Here is a 17,755-nt window from a genome sequence, read left to right on the forward strand (position 1 = left end):
TATTAAAAGTATGGTGGAATTCAGGCATATGTCGTACATGCGTTATGGTATAACCTTGTATTTCTATTAACCTTGACTCGTTAGTGCTGGAGCTCTTGCCTACGGAACTGTCTGAACTCTTTAGAACCATCATTTACAGTCAAATCCTTTTACTTCTTGTCCGGATGTTACTGGACCAAAATACTCTTTATATTTTTTTAAAAGATAAAAACACAGTCCTTGGATATTTTCTTCTTCTTGATGTTCCTTTGTCCATTCAGTCTATATAATATATATGCTACCAAATACCCAAACTTACAAATATATTTTAAAGGTCTATATATAAAATGATTAACTTTTTTGACATACATCATCAAAAGCAGTCAGTTTGTTAATTAGAATTTAAAAAAGTATGCATCAAAACACAAAAACCTTCAAAAATGGACAAATTTTCAATAGAAAATTTTTATTCTTCGAAATGGGGATGGATTATTAATTAAGATCAACTTCATATAACGCTTTATTTAATTATCCCATCATCCATTTTAATTACTAACCATTAATTGATGCTATCATTTTATTTTGTTGAATTAAAATTATTCAATTGTTATTTATTTACGAACTGTGGGCATTTGAACTTTGTAATGTGCCACATAATACAATTATCAACTAGAGTATGCACTCGGTAGAGCGCAAAACTCCTTTTTAAATTAGTTTCCCTCCAAATTAACAACAAATGAGACTAATTTGGATTATGTATCTCAATTTGACCAAAAATTCTAGTCTATTTTGTGTAACCTTTAACCTTAACCTTTCAAAATTCAAATATATAAAGTTCCTACAAAGTTTCACGCATATTGATTTGTAACTTAATCCGTAATCTTGTTTTAAAAATAAAAAAAGTTACATTTTGTCTGACCTCACCTTCTCAAAATTTATTGGGGTTCTACATGAAACTCTAGATACCCGGAATAAACACAACATTTTTCTCCTCCCAAATAATTATTTAGAATAATTTATCGGAGTAAAATAGGACTCGAATAAATTGTGTTGAACATTTTTAAAATGTCAAACTACAAATTTTTGGAAAAATTGTTCTTGTTGACATTTTTTTATTACACATTTTAGTCTTCACAATTATTTTTGACACAAAATTTAATTTTCCAAAACCTCATTACATACCACGGTTTATCGTTTAATATGTATATTTTCAAAGAATTAGCATCGGAAAATGTTTCTAAATACAAATTATCAAGAACTCTAAGTGTAACATCAAGTATACATTATACATGGTAGTTCAGGTAAATCTGGGCCAACTTTAACTAAATCCTGAACAATAAGGAAAACATTCAACTCGGTTAGTTCAATTTTAAAGTAAGAGTTTGAGCGTGAGCTCAAAGTTAGTTTTAATTCAAAACACGTATTTACGATAGAGCAGACCCGGATGAACACCATCCTCGAATTGGCTTGCCTGAGACACAGTCCAGCGACATCAACAAGATGCTTGGGTATCCGAAGAGCACAGTATACGTCATCTATAACCGCTGGAAGGAGGAGGAGGGGGAATAAGATAAAAGCTCATAAGTCCCTCCGTGATAAAAACGCACTCCCAGATTCATTGTAAGTCTGAAACGGTAAGTGAAGGCATCTCCTGGAACTTTAATTATTACCAAGTAAGCCGTGCAACAGTCTCCATGGCCATAAACACTGACATGAGGATGAAGTCATACCACCTCTACAAAATACATATCCCAAATGGGAGAAAAAGGAAAACAAAAAGATATCGATAGACTTCCATGTATCTAGAATTCCATGGGTCGTACAAGGTTTCACCAAAATCAATCTGTAACTTTTTCAGTAATGCTGATTACAAACAAACTGAGGTTCAACTTCGTTGGCGGAGGTAATTACTAATTTATATTTTTTTAAAGTCAACGGCAATATAATAAATATATCCACCATTCATGTAATTTTTATATTATTGCATTATCCTAATTATAAGTACTCTTTATTACCTCCGCAACGAAGTTGAATGGAGGTTTTGTTTATGCCTCTATTTGTTTTGTATTCACCAGGATTGTTGCAAATAGAGTTACAAAGTAAAAATATTACAACTGTACGAATATATGTAAAGTGTGTTGGTGTGTTGATATGCACTTATTATTTTCATACTAAGAAATGCAGTTATTAACTGGTCGGAGCAGTGCATTCAGGTCGAGTTGAAGCCACAAATATAGACAAGTGATTCGGGACTAATTTTATCCTCTCACACGCCAAGCACCCCCCTCTCTCTCTCTCTCTCTCCACCTCAAACTCTTGCATTAATATCTCTAACGACCAAACGAGAAATAGAAGCAGATCTGGAATTGTGAAAAAATCTTATATATGATCTGCTCGTCATCATGCTTTGGTCAGTAGTCAACATGCCTCGACATTGTAAAAATCATAAATAATAATAATAAAAACAGAACCCACCTATCTGGAGATGTTAACACTATAGAAAACTAGGACCACTTTGTGTATATCAGAAATGTACTCACAGGAGGAATTCAGAACCTTTTGAAAAAATCAACAAATCAATTAAAAACCAATAAGAGGCCTTTCCAAAAAATAAAATCAGCCAAAAAATGAAATCCGAGTGGGCCTTACAATTAAAGACCAAGCAGCACCTAGTTTTATGGGTGCAACTTGGCCCAACTATAATGTTGGAAAAGTTAAGCTCAACCCGAAAGTCGGGTTAGGTTCGGGTCACTTTTTTTTCTTCGTACCCTGAATGAACGGCACACTAATCATTTGCCTATATTGTCTATGCCAAGGGTCAATCTTTCCATTAAATAAGGTAACTCAGAAAAATATGTCGGTTCAGCTTTTTTAAAGGAGGGGGCTGTTGAAAATAAATTGGAGGTTGCCTTAAATAAAAGTACTGCCTCTATTTTAAGGATATTAAAAAACAAAAACAATTTAAAGAAATTGGACACCATTTATAAAAATGGAGAGTATCATTTTAGGATCCCTGGGATTGCATGTTTAGCTTTTAGTGAGCTTCGCCCTTGAGGCTCATTTTTATGTATTACGAAACAAAAAGTGTTTCATATATAATTGAGTATTTTTGTAGGTTGGACTTTTTACACAAGAAAAATATTAAATGAATAAATAAAAATTCAAAAATGAACGAATTAACGGTGAACAGAATTTTTTTACAAAATGAACGGAAAAAGAGTGAACGGATACAAAACTGATGATTTGTGATGACATTCTCAACTTGACCAATGAAGAGGGGTTCGGTGAATATTAATATGAAACTGATAGGGTTCACTATCTCCAAAAGGTAACTAGAAATAAGTTAAAAAAGATTAAGAACCAGTGCTATATAAACTTGAGTCCTTTAGTACTATAGAGCGTTTACACTTGACGTCACGATTTTGATGTCGTCCCTTTTGAGGGTCTAAACAACCAAGTTTTATAAGAATGAAACACGCTTTTTTATTAATATTATTGAAATTAGTGAACTATTGGATATCAAAATGGGACCAAAAAATAGAAGGACTTAAACCTTACTGTCTATTACATTTTTATCGCTGAATTGTCTAGTTTTATTATATACATATAACCCTAAAATGTATTACAAATATTTTATTACGTCGTTATATAATCTTATATCTGTATTTAGATACAAATTAACCATTAATAGAATATATAGGATGTTTTTCCAACTATCATATTTTTCTCGCCCCTAGTCGATCAAAAATATAAGAAATTTGTACAAATCTAACAATTTTTAGCGATTTTCTATAAATATTAATTTGATGTACATCAAATATCTATGTTTATCATTAGTATTAAGTAGTATTCCATGCAGTGGATAAGTCTTCCTTTATTCGAAAAGGCATTAGATAGAGTTTTATCAAGGCTTATTGGAAATTTGTCCATTCTGCGTAGTCACAAATATTAACTTTGAGTCCCTAAAATGGTGTCTCCTTCAATTATGATGCAATTTATTACATAAATGAAAATGCTCTATAAATGAGTAGGGGCGATCTCAAGATTATATTTTTAAGAGGGAAGAGGGCTTGTTTTTTTTAATTAAACTTTTCCCTCTGCTGGATAATTTAGATCGAATTACCAAAATTCCTTCATTTGGAAGAGGCTACATCCCCTCCAGCCCACCCCCTGCTTGCGCCTATGATGAGTGTGTCATAAGATCATGGAAGTTTAAATCCTACTTATAAAACAATGGATATTTAAAAATGTGCATTTATTAAAGTTTGTAGCTAAGGATATCAGCTACTGTTGTAAATAGCTGTTGGTAGGACTGAGTTTTAAGCTCAGGAGAGGAAGAAGAATAAATAAACAAATGAGAGAACGGTACAGTGGAGAAACTGCTGCTCGACTGTGAACTTATAAATATGTCTTCAAATCCTCCAACTAAAATATCTGACAAGGATCTATTTACTGAGAATCGTAAAAGAGGAGTATGGCTCGTCAAAGTTCCAAAATACATAGCTGATCGATGGGAAAAGGCCCCTGAAAATGAGGAAGTTGGAAAATTGAGGATTGTGAAGCGTCCTCGAGCAAAACCCGATGTTTCATTCAGTTTGGACGATAAAATCATCGCAAAGAGGGAAGGAGAGAGTGGCTCCAAGTCAACTACGAATCAAGCCATTCCGAAGCAACATAAGTTTATTGTCTCTAATGTGATGGCACAAACACTTGGAGTTTTTTCCCGGCTCACCTCCAATTCAGGTGAGATAATATTTAATCATCATTCATTAACATCGAAAAATGTATTAACATATGATATTTCCATTTGCAGAGGGCCCTGACCGCGTATCCCTTGAAGGCCGTGTTGTGAAAAAGGCGGAATGTCGTCCAATATCAGATAAAACCTACATGAGTGTGAAGAGAGAAGCAATTCTTAAGGCCATTGAGCCTACCAGACAGACTGTCCAACTTGACCGTGCTGTCAACCATTATAAACCCATATCTAATCATGCAGCCAATATCGAACACGCACGTCGCAAAAAGGAAGAGGGCAAAAGAGTAGGGACGATAAAGAAAAAGTCATGGAGAGACTTTTTGCTCTATTCGAAAAGCATCAATATTACAATATTAAAGATCTTGTTAGAGAAACTCGTCAGCCCATTACACATCTTAAAGAAGTCCTGAAAGAAGTCTGTAATTATAATCTTAAGAATCCACATAAAAATATGTGGGAATTAAAGCCTGAATATAGACATTACAAAGTGGATGAAGAAAAACAGAAGAAGGGAGATGATTCTTCTTCTGATGATGAATAAATCTGAAATATATTAATTATTAATACTATTATTATTTATCAGAAACTTCCTTGTTCTTCTATATTATTACATTATATACTTAATAAATTATATTAAGTCGTTTTATTTATTTTATTATAGCATGGCTTTCCGCCCCTTCATTCAAAAGACTTATTTATCAACTTCCTCTGTACAACACCAGCGTTTGAGTGAATTCGATTACAAGAAAATCTTCTTAGGAAGGCTTAAACTCGGAAATAAACGTCATTTGCCCATACACAAAAGTAAACTCTTCAAGAAATTCGAGGGCAAGCCTGAACTTAATCACCCCACAACGAACTACGGTTGTAGGAGTACTGGAATTCGTCACGAAATTGGTTGGGAATATATTCCTGAAATGAGGCCAGAACTCGTAGTACCTGACTTGACGGATTTCAAGCTTAAACCCTATGTTTCATACCGTGCTAAGAATGTTGTTCAAGAAGAGCTCACTCCCAAAGATTTATTTAACGCCGTATATGGTAGCAAAATTGTAAATGACTTTAAATCGGACAAGTTAAATGAGGACGGAAGTTCACTTGAACCAAGTTCATACGAAAAAATGACTATTCATGAAGCATATGTTGCTGCCAAAAAGACTGGTTCAGATATATATCAAGGAGGAGAGGCTCAGGATCCGCGGTTTAAGCTAAAGTATAAGAGATTCTAGATATATTTAATAATTACAGTAGTCCTATCATAAAATGTTTAATAATACTTTTTTTTCAATTAACATGATTACTTATTTAAAAAAAAAAAATAGTTTATATAAATAGAAAAAATACAAATGAAATATAATATTAACAAATAATGACTAATAGTAATGAAATCCTGTTTCAAAAGATAAGCCGTGACATATTCGTATAAAACAAATTATTTTAATATGACAGAAGTCGTCAAGTAAATGACTAAATTTGGATTCAATATAGATATTAGATAGAAATATATAAATTAATTTATAATAAGACACAAACTATATTTGTGTCTTATTATAAATATATATTTTTCATACCATCGGAGTGGGATGTACATATTTTTATCTAGCGTAATATAAAGCAAAAAAAAAAAAGATTGGTAAATGTCAACTTTTTTTGTAAAACAATGTGCGGATTTAAGTATTTGAGAAAGTAGTCGGACAGCTGAGAGTCTTTTCCTTTTATTTTAGAATACTAAAGAAAAATAATTTAATACAAATTACAGGGACTACTTCACATTTTTATGAAGTATGTAGTTGTTAACTTTCTGAAAAGTCATGAAGTTGAGATGTATGTCCTAATATATCATTAAAGATATTTTTTTTTTTGTTAAAACAATTGAGTAATTAAAAATTGAAATCGAGGGTACAGAGTAAATACAAATAGATGGAGCAATCATTCTTGCTCAGAGGAAAGAAAAATGTTTGTTGGATGTTCCCCTAAAATATTTGAAGGGAATTCATCGTGGCCCATGCAGACCCCATTAAAATTACATAATTAATATATAAATAAAATTTTAATATATCCCTTTAATATTTACTAAGAGATTCTCAACAACGAGTGCTATATATATTTTTTTTTTATATGAACAAACCTTTTCGCATTACTACAAAAAGGACGAATATTTTCCACCCCCTTTGGATTTGGTGTTAAACATTGAACTAGAGCCGGATGATGATGGTTTTTCATCTTCTGAGTCATCTTCATTCACTAGAGATTCTGCACCAAGGAGTAAATTATCATTTGATGGAGCTGAAGATGTGCCAAGCATGCTCTTGGCGATATTTTTTCTTCTACTAAACATTGAAGCTAATTGAGAAAACTTTTTTAGACGTCTTCCCCATATTCTTTAACTTTTCTCTAAATATGGCTTCATCCATGGATAATTTAGATGTTTTGGGCGATAAAGAATACGAGTTTGTGGAGGAGGATGTTAGCGTTGCGGGTGAAGCGTTTTCATTTTCTAGCGCAGATATGAACTCATGATCTCTTCTAAGTTCTGCCATGAATTCTTCATTTTGGAGCATGAGTGCCACTCTTTCATCCTCCAAGTATTGTGAAAGAGAGGGTTCATTCACAATACCCGTAGTGCGCACACGCTCTCGATTTCGTAGATTCTCTTCATAGCGATTTTGTAACATTTGAGGAGTAGGAACAACACTCACTTTTGTCTGAGTGTTGTCTTCATCTGAGGCTCTTTCAGGATGGCTGTAAGCTAGAACTGCTTTTGAACAAGAATCCTTCTCAATCTGCAAGGGAAAAGGGGACAACATGAAGTTGACAAGGTCATTTGTAAAGACTGAACCCCAAGTGTCAAGTGATAACAACTAAAATTGATGGGATTAGATATAGGCCTAGATATTATTAACCTTAAGAGGATCTAATATGGTTTCTTGAATATTTAAGGAAGGGCCAAGTTGAATGAGATCTTCCATTGGAGGCTCTTTTGCCTTTGGAAGGGACTTCTCCGTTTCTGAAGTGTTCATCGCTAATAAATGATCAATTGTTGCATCCACTTCTCCTCCATGAGCTCGAAGAACGGCTTCTATCACTTCTGAATCCATTTCCGGGAACATAACCCGAAATCTCGCATGGCCTCTTCAAAGTCCAGAGCGCCATCCGATGCTGCCATCATCACAACGGAATAATAGAAATAATAATATTAAGTTAACAGTAAATTGTCCTTTTCAATAAAACGTCATGATCTTGAAACTTGCAATTGACGTCACTTCATGTCAACAACATTCTTTTTCTTTTCACTAGCTGCCTAGGATCGCACTTGGTCCAAATAAAAGTGAAAAGAGTTAAAAGAGAGTGCTGCTGAGAAACAAATAGTGGGAGAAGAAAATGGAGATAAGTCATTGGAAGGAGGAGCTATCTCATCTCCTCACTCCTCTTTCTCTCTCTTTCTCTGGAATGCAGTTCACTACACAAGTAGTTAATGAAATGAACTTGAGCTGCTAGAGAGAGAATGGAAGGAGGGAGCCCCGCCTCTCTAGGAAAAAAAAAGAAAGGCATGAGAAAGAAAGGGCTTGGGAAGCCAGGGTGGGCTTTGAGGCCTCATAGCTCTCCCAGCTTAGATTATTGAGATCCATGACGTCAAAGCCACGTTTGTGTCCTCTATTTTTAAGGATTCCGATTCATCTGCCCCATTGCTGGAGTGTGAGAGGTGCAAGAGAGATTGAGTAGAAGGAAAAGAAAAATAGATTCCTAAGCCCTTTTGGATGCGTCTCTGATTATTCCAGACCTAACTTATTTCGGCCATCTTTCTCAGCTAGTTACGGGTATAGAAGGCAGAAAAGAAAGAGAGAGAAAGAAGAATTAAAAAAGGGGGAAGAGAATTGCAAAGAGTTTAAGGATCTGTCTCTCATTTCCTATTTAGAATAAAAGAAATATTGTGAAGTAGAGGTGACATTTTTTGTCTGTCCTAGAATAGTGTAGAAATAGAGTGAGTGAGAGTGATCCTATTAGCCCTACATTGGATTCATTGTTAAGATTGTGGATGGTGATGATGAAAGAAGAGAGGAAGGACTAAGAGCAGTCGCAGCAGCAGTGAGTGACTACTGCAACTGAGTAGTACTGACTGTAGTGCAGGGGAGGAGGAGTAGAAGAACATCAAGAAGAGGAAAGAGGAGAAGGAAAAGAAGAACTAAGTAGAGAGAAGGGGATTTCATTCGTGGAGTGGACTTGTGTGAGTTGAGTTGAATTCGCTGCAACTACTACTGCTACTACTACACCTAGGGAGTAAGAAGTCAAATAAGGAAAGAGAAGAAGAATCTGAGATTTAATATTCGACTCCAAGGAAGGAAGGAAGAGAGAGAGAGAAAAGAAAAGGAGAAGAATTCCAAAAAAGAAAGAGAAGAGAAGAGAAGAAGAAGAAGAAGAAGAGTGAAGGAAAACGAAAAGGAAAGAAGCAAGTTACTTGTACTAGTGAAGTTCTGTGTGTTGAAAATTAGAATCGACTTGATAGATAGTCTCTAGGCAGAGTGAAGAAGCCAAGTCTATCCCACCCTTGAGCCTTGTGGAGTGCACTCCTGACTACTATGCGTATCTGTCCTGTGGATCATCCTCTCCTTTACGCTCATTTGATTGAATTAGCCTCTGCTCTGGCTTGAGCTTTAGCCCTTGGGATGATGGATTCTGAGAACAGGAAGAAGCAAGCCTAGTATTACTACATTGATTCTTATCAGTTGAGCAACTCGTCCCCAAAGACACATTTTCCCGCTTTTTCTCGCTTGCTGCTTGGGTCTGATTCCCCTGACCGCCGCCGCCGCCGCTTGACCACCCGATCTCTGAGGATATGTCTTCTGCTGGAACTTTCGTGGATCGTATCGATCCATTCTCGAAAAGATCCCTGAAAAAGAAGCAAAAGAAAAGTCAAGGATCCTCTCGATTTCGAACGGGAGGAGACGTGGATCTTCAACCCTTGTCAGCATTTGCAGGTAATTACTCATTTTGCTCATTGCTCCTCCCACTAGGATTCACTTTGGGCACTTGAAGGGCTTCTTTCCCTTCCTTCATAGGGCTTCTTGCATTCCTAACAGGGCTTAGAAACCCTACTCTTGAGTTAACCAAAGAGTCACGTTCCTCCTCTTGCGTCAATCAGGTTGCATTTTCTGGGCTGAATTTCTCTATTTTGAAGTAGGGACATTGAATATTGGACTCCTAGGCTGGCATACATTATAGGCAATAACACTTGTAGTAGTACTTTTGAGCTACGACAATTTGGTCCTTATCCCTCCTATTCTTCCATTGAATTTTGCCCTTGAAATATCCATGTGCTTCATGAGTAGTTCAAAATGATGGCCTTTACACTTAAAAACAATACTGCATACATATACGACTGGGGACAACATTTATATATATCTCTACATATATAGAAATGGCAAGGAAAGCATACATCTTTTCTATTTCTTTTTTGCAGTTGAACCTTTTTATTTAGTGAGTTCATGATCTGGAACAACATAACGTTTTAGCTCAATTTTACCTTAAAAGAGAGTTCTAGATCATTTAATTGTAATGATTAATGAACAGGTTGTGCTGGTTTTAGCATATTTCTGAGAAAATTTCACAGCTCAAGTAAAGTTCTTAATTCCTGTTATTCTCTTCTTTTTTCTTTTTTTTACTCTCCCTCTTAATAATTAAATTATCTTGTATTGTCTTCCGTAGCAAGTTCAAAGGGATTATGTATTAATTATTATTGCTCATCATTTTAACTTGCATCAATTGTATTCAAAAATCTAATTAAACTAGTACCACAAAATCTATTAATGACAGATCTGACCTCTGCTTATTTATTTCTTCTTTTTTTTTAAATATATTATTATTTTATCTATTGATACAAATCTAATGTAATACTACTAGATATAGCTGATGAAAAAATATTATTTATAACTTTAATGAAGAGCTGTTGTGAAAATATGTTTTCGCTTTTATACTGTAATAAAGTCATTAGATAAGTTCAAATATATCATTTTTATAAGTTAGATTATTCTAAACTACATCATTTCAGTTTGAATAAAATGTTATTTGTATGTTTGTTGAATACCTTTATTTTATTAGATTTGTTAAGTAATATGCAACTGGCCGTGGATCGTTGTTTTTTAATAAATATATTAATACAATTCTGGCCATTTTTTTAACCCTGTGTTGGAATATAATATAGTTATTTCCTTCTTTACAAGGTAATATTTGAAATTAATTATCTACTAAGTACATCACTTCTTATTGACCATTACATTTCCTGTTTTTGTTCTATACAGAAAACGTAATTTTTTATGGAACTTGTAAATGGGGGTACGAGTGGAAATCAAGTATTTTTGTTTTTTTAATGATAACAAATATAGCTAGATAGTGTATATTCTTCTATTATTACGAATATGCTCTTTTACTTAATGTAATTGTTGAATTTACAAAAAGGGAAATATTTAACCTATTATTCTATAGTTCTAACATTATAACTTTGATCATTGTTCTAAAAAGTACGCAAAATGTAAATGACTAAAATACCAAATAAATGACTTAATAAAGATAACGTAACTATGTGTTATTCGACACTCGGTTTAAGGTAGCTAGTCATTAACGTCATAATTTTAGTGGGGATATTTCAAAGCGGGTCTGAGGAATGCCTTTCGTTTCGTTGGGTAGTAAGCCACCTTAGTGGACTCTTCTTTTCCTGAAGCTCAACGGAGTGTCGTAGAGGCGGCCTCATTTTTACCGATTTTTTTCTTCTTTTTTTTAAAGATAGGTGAGGCCAGTTTCTTTCTTACGTGCGCTCTATTGAAAAGAAATAGTAATATATACTTCATTGCAAATGTTGTCTCTAGTAATATTATTTTGTTTAAATGATTGTCAAATTATTATAGAGTGAAAGAGAAGCTCTATATTTGATAGGAAGTATATACTCCTAAAACCTATATCGTCAAAGTGTTTGATTATTTTAATGATCTCGTGGTGAATGGAGTGTTCTCAACAGATTTTTCTACTTCATCTAATTTTACATTAGTTATACAATTCAGCTTGCCATGGATATAATTCGCTGTCATTATGAGCAGCCCAGAAATCAGTTATACCAAAAACTCTCACAATTATATTTTAAACTGGCTTCAAGATACCAAGAATGCCGAAACTCCCGCTGTAGGTCAAAGTTTGATAGAAACTTCATCAGTAGTGTCTGTTTTAGTACAGCCCCTTCAATAGTTGTTCAGAGTCCTGTGAGTCCTACCACGTCCTCCCCATTAACAATGCCAAGTTTAATAGGTATAATTCGTCAATCATGTACTTATTCTGTGTAAATGTTCGGAAATAATTTGTATTGCTCTTCTTTTTCCTTTGTATTGATTCTAATTGTGTGTATGTCTTAACCGTTTCAGATGTTCCTTCTACCGAACAAGAGGAGTTATTTATTCGTAAATTACGTCAGTGCTGTGTAGTTTTTGACTTTAGTGATGCTGCTCTGGATATTAAGGGTAAAGAAGTTAAAAGAGCAACTCTAACGGAGATCCTAGATCACATAACTCCAGGAAAAAATGCATTCACTGAAGCAATGTATCCAGAAATTATTCGTATGGTAAATCAATATCAAATACTCTTCATTATGATTTTATATTCGCCTTTATTTATTTTAGGTCGCCTGTAATCTTTTTCGAACTCTCCCGCCTATAGAAAACATAGATTTTGATCCTGAGGAAGATGATCCTACATTTGAAGCAAGTTGGCCTCATTTGAAGGTAATGACGATGTAATTTTTTGTTTGCTTTGTATTCAATAATATTTAATTTCCCTAATTAGCTTGTGTATGACTTTTTCCTGAGATTTCTGGAATCACCCGACTTTCAGCCTGTTAACGGCAAAAAAGTTATTGATCAAAAATTCGTTCTTCAATTACTTGAGCTATTTGACAGTGAAGACCCACGCGAACGGGATTTTCTTAAGACTATTCTTCATAGAATATATGGGAAATTTTTGGGCTTGAGAGCTTTTATTCGTAAACAAATCAACAATTTTTTCCTCAAGTAAGAATTTAAATCATATGTGTAAAGTATTGGTTTATTAAGGACAACTTTTTTTTATATATATCTGTAATGCATTATGCTCAAGTCTTATTTCATTCTTTCCGTTTCCTTTTTATTGCTAATGAGATTTATTTTAATCATAATAATGATAACTTCATTTCTCTGTTTTTCATACATGTTACGAGCTGCCGGTTCGTAGAGAAAGTAATCCAGAATGGACAAAATGCTCTTCTTTTGAACTTAAATCGTATATATCTTGGAAAGCTTTCAAATATGTGAAATAACTCTTCCTAGGGGGAAGTGAATGAGCTTCTAGACTTACAGATATTGTATTTTTATTTTTTTCCATTTTTTAGTCATTTTTTCTGTTAATTATTTTGCAAATCGTTGGTTGTCCTTAATTGAAAAATTTAATTGATATACAATATCTCAAACAGTAACTTCTCTCATTTAAATAATATATCTATCTTTAGAACTTTTTATATTAATAAATATGCAATGATAAGCTCCTAATACACTGAAATGTGAATTACTTTATATAAGTTAGATGAATATCGTTTTTTCATCTTATTTATCTTTAGAAACTGACGATTTGTTATTATGTAGACTGTTGACCTGGCAAGGAGCCATATTATATATATTTATATAATAAGAATTTTAAACGTAGATATGCATTTACCAAAGCAAGAGTGAATTTTCAAGTACTTTGATTTCGCTATCCCTGTTTCAAACCAAATATATTTAAACAAAGTTTAGAATTGCATTAATTTTAAAATTATAATGAAAATAATGTTCTTGAAATGTTCCCTAGTTGTATTTATCAATAGGGTATTCAAGAATGTCTGAGCTCCTTGGTAAGGTTTATATATTTTTAGAAACAATGATATTTATTTAAAAAAATATTTGAAGTTAATTACTTGAAAATTGTCTATTGCAGTTTAACAATGAAGAGAAAATATTTTGTTTCGTCAGTAGGTCAGGTCCTATTAATTTTGTTAATCAAGAAATGCATATTATTGTTATCTATGTCTTTATATATATATATTTATAACTGACATGCTTTTGTCGAATTTTGTTTGAATAAAATTATTATATATTTTGTAGTAAGCTAGGGATAGAATGTTATGTCGTAGAGTACATAGTCACAGTGTTAAATGTAATAGTTTTCTCTTTTTTTTTTTCAATAGGGGGGATTCTATGCATTGTGCGAGAAAACAGTAATTTTGAATCAATTAAAAACATTTTGTTTTGAATTCTTATCCTATCAAATATTTTATTAATACTATTTATGGCTATTTTTAGATTTATTTACGAAACTGAACACTTTAATGGAGTTGGAGAACTTTTGGAAATCTTGGGAAGTATCATAAACGGCTTTGCTTTGCCACTCAAACCTGAACATATTCAGTTTTTATGTAAAGTCTTGATCCCTCTTCATAAAGTTAGATGCCTATCGCTCTATCATGCCCAATTAGCTTATTGTGTAGTTCAATTCCTGGAGAAAGATCCAACACTAACAGAACAAGTCATAAAAGGATTACTCAAATTTTGGCCTAAAACGTGTTCACATAAGGAGGTAACTAAGGAGTTCTAATTTTTAAGAGATTATCTTAAAAAATATTATTGATTTAGGTCATGTTTATCGGAGAGATTGAAGAAATCTTGGATGTCATTGACCCTACACAATTTGTCAAAATTCAAGAGCCCTTATTTAGGCAAATTGCACGCTGTGTTTCAAGTCCACATTTTCAGGTATAGTTAATTATATTCTAGACATTTTCATTTAATTTTTTAAATTCAATGTTTCTTAAATTTAGGTTGCGGAACGCGCTCTATATTTTTGGAATAATGAATATGTCATATCTCTGATTGATGAAAATAGTAAAGTCATAATTCCAATTATGTTTCCTTCTTTATATCGAATGTCGAAGGAACATTGGAATAAAATAATTGTTTCCTTTGTTTACAACGTTCTGAAATCCCTTATGGAAATGAATCCCATTTTGTTTGACGACTTGACAGCTTCTTATAAGGCCGAGAGGATCAAGTAACGTTTAAATTCCATGAATTTGTATTTTTTTATTATTTTAAACCTTATTTGTATTACAGAGAACGTAAGCGGGAAAGGGAAAGAGAAGACTTGTGGGTTAAGCTTGAAAATCTATCTTTAACAAATGCCCAAAAAGAGGGGATAGACATAGAATCAATCAAATATCATCCCAGTAATGCGTCGGAATAATAGGCGAACCATTTCAGTTGTCTTTTTCGGTCATCATCCTTAAATTTCTTCTCATCAGTGGCGAAATTATCTCGTTTTAGTTATTTCTTCCATACCAATTGATTCGTGAAATATCGGAAAACGTACAAAAACTTCAAAAAAAAAAAGTTTTTATAAATTTGATAAGCTTAAAAAATAGAAATGTATGGAGTAAACCGTTTCGAGAAGAAAAGGATAAGATATCGTATAGCACGTTTTACTAGTTTATGAAAAAGGCCAAGTTTCGATTATCAAAGAAATTTAAAGAGGAAGTGATAATTTTTAAACTATGCGAACCTTGTGTTAATTGAGCACTAAAAGACAGATGTGCCCCTTGATCTAAAGTATTTATTTTTAAAAGAAAGATATGTATCCGTATATATTTATATCTCGTCTGCTATGAAGGTGAAAAATGTTTCTATTCCAAGGAAAACTATGTTAGTGCCATAATTCTTTAATCAAAGATGATAATATCACTCTTATTAGTCGAGAGAATTGCAAATAGATGTACTGAATTAATGTCCTACCATCAAAGTTCCCTTTATTTTTTTATGTCAAAATTGCTAGGAGTTTGAATATTTTTAGTTTATAGCACTTACTTACTTAGAATGGGATAACTTAAGAATATTTTGGAAAAAACCGTTGGAAAAAAAAATAAACAAAAAAACTAAATGTACTCGTTGTGTTAACGCATTTTATCTTTCTTAGATTTATTTGATAGTATGTAATAATTATCTATTACTACCACTCTACTACTACTACTACTACTACTAAGCACCACTCAAGACTACCCTATGGTCTCACAATTTCCTATTCTTACTTGATAATAATGATAATAACTATATTAATATTAAACATGATTCAAAAGCTTTTTTGTTTTCTTTCATTCTTTTCTCTCTTGCTATGGATACATTCAGTTGTTTTTCCCAATTGATGATAAAATAAATATATATTGATGCTAATGAAGTATATAACTACATACAGAAACGAATTGAGTTGTAATATTTAGTAGGACGAGATGGTATTTATATACGTATTCATTGTTTCCTGGTGTGATAAGTCCATAAGAACCCTTGTTGTACGGAACATATGCAGCATATTATATATTTATATATATATAAGTCATTGTGCACCTTTATTTGTCGGTGTGTGTGTGTGTAAGCTATTTATAATCCTACTTGTTTTTATAACATTCATTTTTATTTAAACAAACCAGTGCTTTTACTTTATTCATTATCAGCAAGCAAGCAAAAAAGGAAGATAAATAATTAATAATCATTTTTCACGTGTTACAGGGGGGAGTTCATTATTATTTGTTTTTGTGCATACAATTCGTTGGGTATTTAAAAAATATATAATTATTATTTATAAATATTGCTAGTCTGCCACCACTGAATTTAGTCTTCGGTTTTTTGTTGTTTTTTTATTACATCTTGTAGCTTTTAAACTTTTGATGAACTAATGATTTTGATAACTATTATTCATGCAGTTAATATGTTAAATTTCACCATCTACTCCCCCTTTAAATTTTTTGTTATTAAATTAAATTATATGAAAGATGAAGAAGGAAAAAAAAGCTCTGAAATCAATTAATATCTTGTTGTTTTAATAGATAATAATTGTAAGGCTTAATTCACTTACACGTATTTTTAATTGAGTATAATACAGACTGAATTAAACTAACTGATAATTTAGAAACAAACAAAAAACTATCTGAAAAATTATATTAAGTTTTTTCCATTGTTGTTACATTGTGTCATCAGTATGTTAAAGAAGAGAATAAGGTGTTTTCAAAAAAGACATCATCATTTTAATTAGCGTTTTTTAAAAATCCATGATTTTTCATGGAATAGTTTAATTTTTTTTTTTTTTTTTTTTTTTTTTTTTTTTAGATAAATAAAAAAATTATATATATATGATAATAAAACCTTGTTAGATATATAGAAAATGATATCACGACCTTCGGTCTTTATCTCATTTTAGTCTGTAATAACTAATATCAATAGGGAATCATTAATTATGTATTGTAAAATATATATATTTTTCTTTCAAGAAAAGTAGTAGAAGAAAAAACCTGCTTATGTATACCGATTTAAAACTTATTTTTAGTGCATTTTTGGCGATTTTTCAATGGCCTTGTGCTCCATCTATAATTTGTTAAATTTTTGGTGTGTGAATGCTGAAAGCTAGTCAGTCCATGAATGAGTATATATTACTACTGCATACAATTATGAGTAATTATCTATTTTTGTTTTATAAATTAATTTGTACCAATCTCTACAGAGTCTTATAAATATGTCACTCCAGACTAGAGTGTCTCATTTCCCGGGGGAACTTTTTTTTATTTAATTATTTCTTTATATGTTTTAAGAAGAAATAAGGCAATGTAAGCTCATTCTACACCATTTTATATTATCAATTATCACGTTCTTCATTATCGTTTTTGAATTCTGTGATCCAATCCAACCTACCAAAAAAAAAAGATTAATAAGTGATGAACAAGCTATTTTTTGGTGGATTATATATAACTAAATGATGCTAATACTATGAAATATTTAAATGCAGAATTTCCCGTATGTGTGAAGTCCAGGGATCCTATGAGATAAACCCTACTCCAGACTCAATGACTATCATATATTAACCCATGAAAAGTCTTGGGACGTTCAACGAGGATTATATGTTGAAAAAAATAATTATAATATAGTGTTAACATAT

General features: G+C 32.4%; 4 protein-coding genes across 7 annotated transcripts; 3 read left to right on the top strand and 1 right to left on the bottom strand.

Moving 5' to 3' along the window:
• The first annotated feature begins 4,331 nt into the window (after positions 1-4,331).
• On the top strand, positions 4,332-5,396 carry LOC121122628 (general transcription factor IIF subunit 2-like). The gene is given in 3 exon segments (XM_040717661.2): positions 4,332-4,722; positions 4,793-5,017; positions 5,020-5,396. Coding segments are annotated over 3 exon segments (819 nt in total). The 5' UTR covers positions 4,332-4,385; the 3' UTR covers positions 5,277-5,396.
• A 1-nt stretch (position 5,397) lies between these two features.
• LOC121122629 (large ribosomal subunit protein mL41) lies at positions 5,398-6,108 on the top strand. The gene has a single exon (XM_040717662.2). It carries the CDS (start codon positions 5,398-5,400, stop codon positions 5,962-5,964), a length of 567 nt encoding a protein of 188 aa, XP_040573596.1. The 3' UTR covers positions 5,965-6,108.
• LOC121122627 (CUE domain-containing protein 1-like) lies at positions 5,987-8,716 on the bottom strand. Its single transcript, XM_040717660.2, has 2 exons — positions 7,639-8,716; positions 5,987-7,518 (listed from the first exon to the last, which is right to left on the bottom strand). Exons 1-2 carry the CDS (start codon positions 7,843-7,845, stop codon positions 7,066-7,068), a joined length of 660 nt encoding a protein of 219 aa, XP_040573594.2. The 5' UTR covers positions 7,846-8,716; the 3' UTR covers positions 5,987-7,065.
• Positions 8,717-8,941: 225 nt separating this feature from the next.
• Positions 8,942-15,910, top strand: LOC121122626 (serine/threonine-protein phosphatase 2A 56 kDa regulatory subunit epsilon isoform). Of its 4 annotated transcripts, none has more exons than XM_040717656.2 (9): positions 8,942-9,711; positions 12,142-12,338; positions 12,397-12,498; positions 12,560-12,783; positions 13,971-14,000; positions 14,086-14,359; positions 14,416-14,535; positions 14,601-14,830; positions 14,893-15,910. In XM_040717656.2, exons 1-9 carry the CDS (start codon positions 9,570-9,572, stop codon positions 15,020-15,022), a joined length of 1,449 nt encoding a protein of 482 aa, XP_040573590.1. In that variant the 5' UTR covers positions 8,942-9,569; the 3' UTR covers positions 15,023-15,910. The 4 variants fall into 4 exon arrangements, with proteins under 4 accessions (XP_040573590.1, XP_040573591.1, XP_040573592.2 ...); XM_040717658.2 differs by lacking the exon at positions 8,942-9,711 and adding an exon at positions 11,525-12,028; XM_040717657.2 differs by lacking the exon at positions 13,971-14,000 and having other exon boundaries at positions 8,975-9,711.
• The last annotated feature ends 1,845 nt before the right edge of the window (positions 15,911-17,755 follow it).

The sequence above is a fragment of the Lepeophtheirus salmonis genome, chromosome 8 (genome assembly GCF_016086655.4).
Source record: "Lepeophtheirus salmonis chromosome 8, UVic_Lsal_1.4, whole genome shotgun sequence".
In the NCBI taxonomy this organism is placed as follows: domain Eukaryota; kingdom Metazoa; phylum Arthropoda; class Copepoda; order Siphonostomatoida; family Caligidae; genus Lepeophtheirus; species Lepeophtheirus salmonis.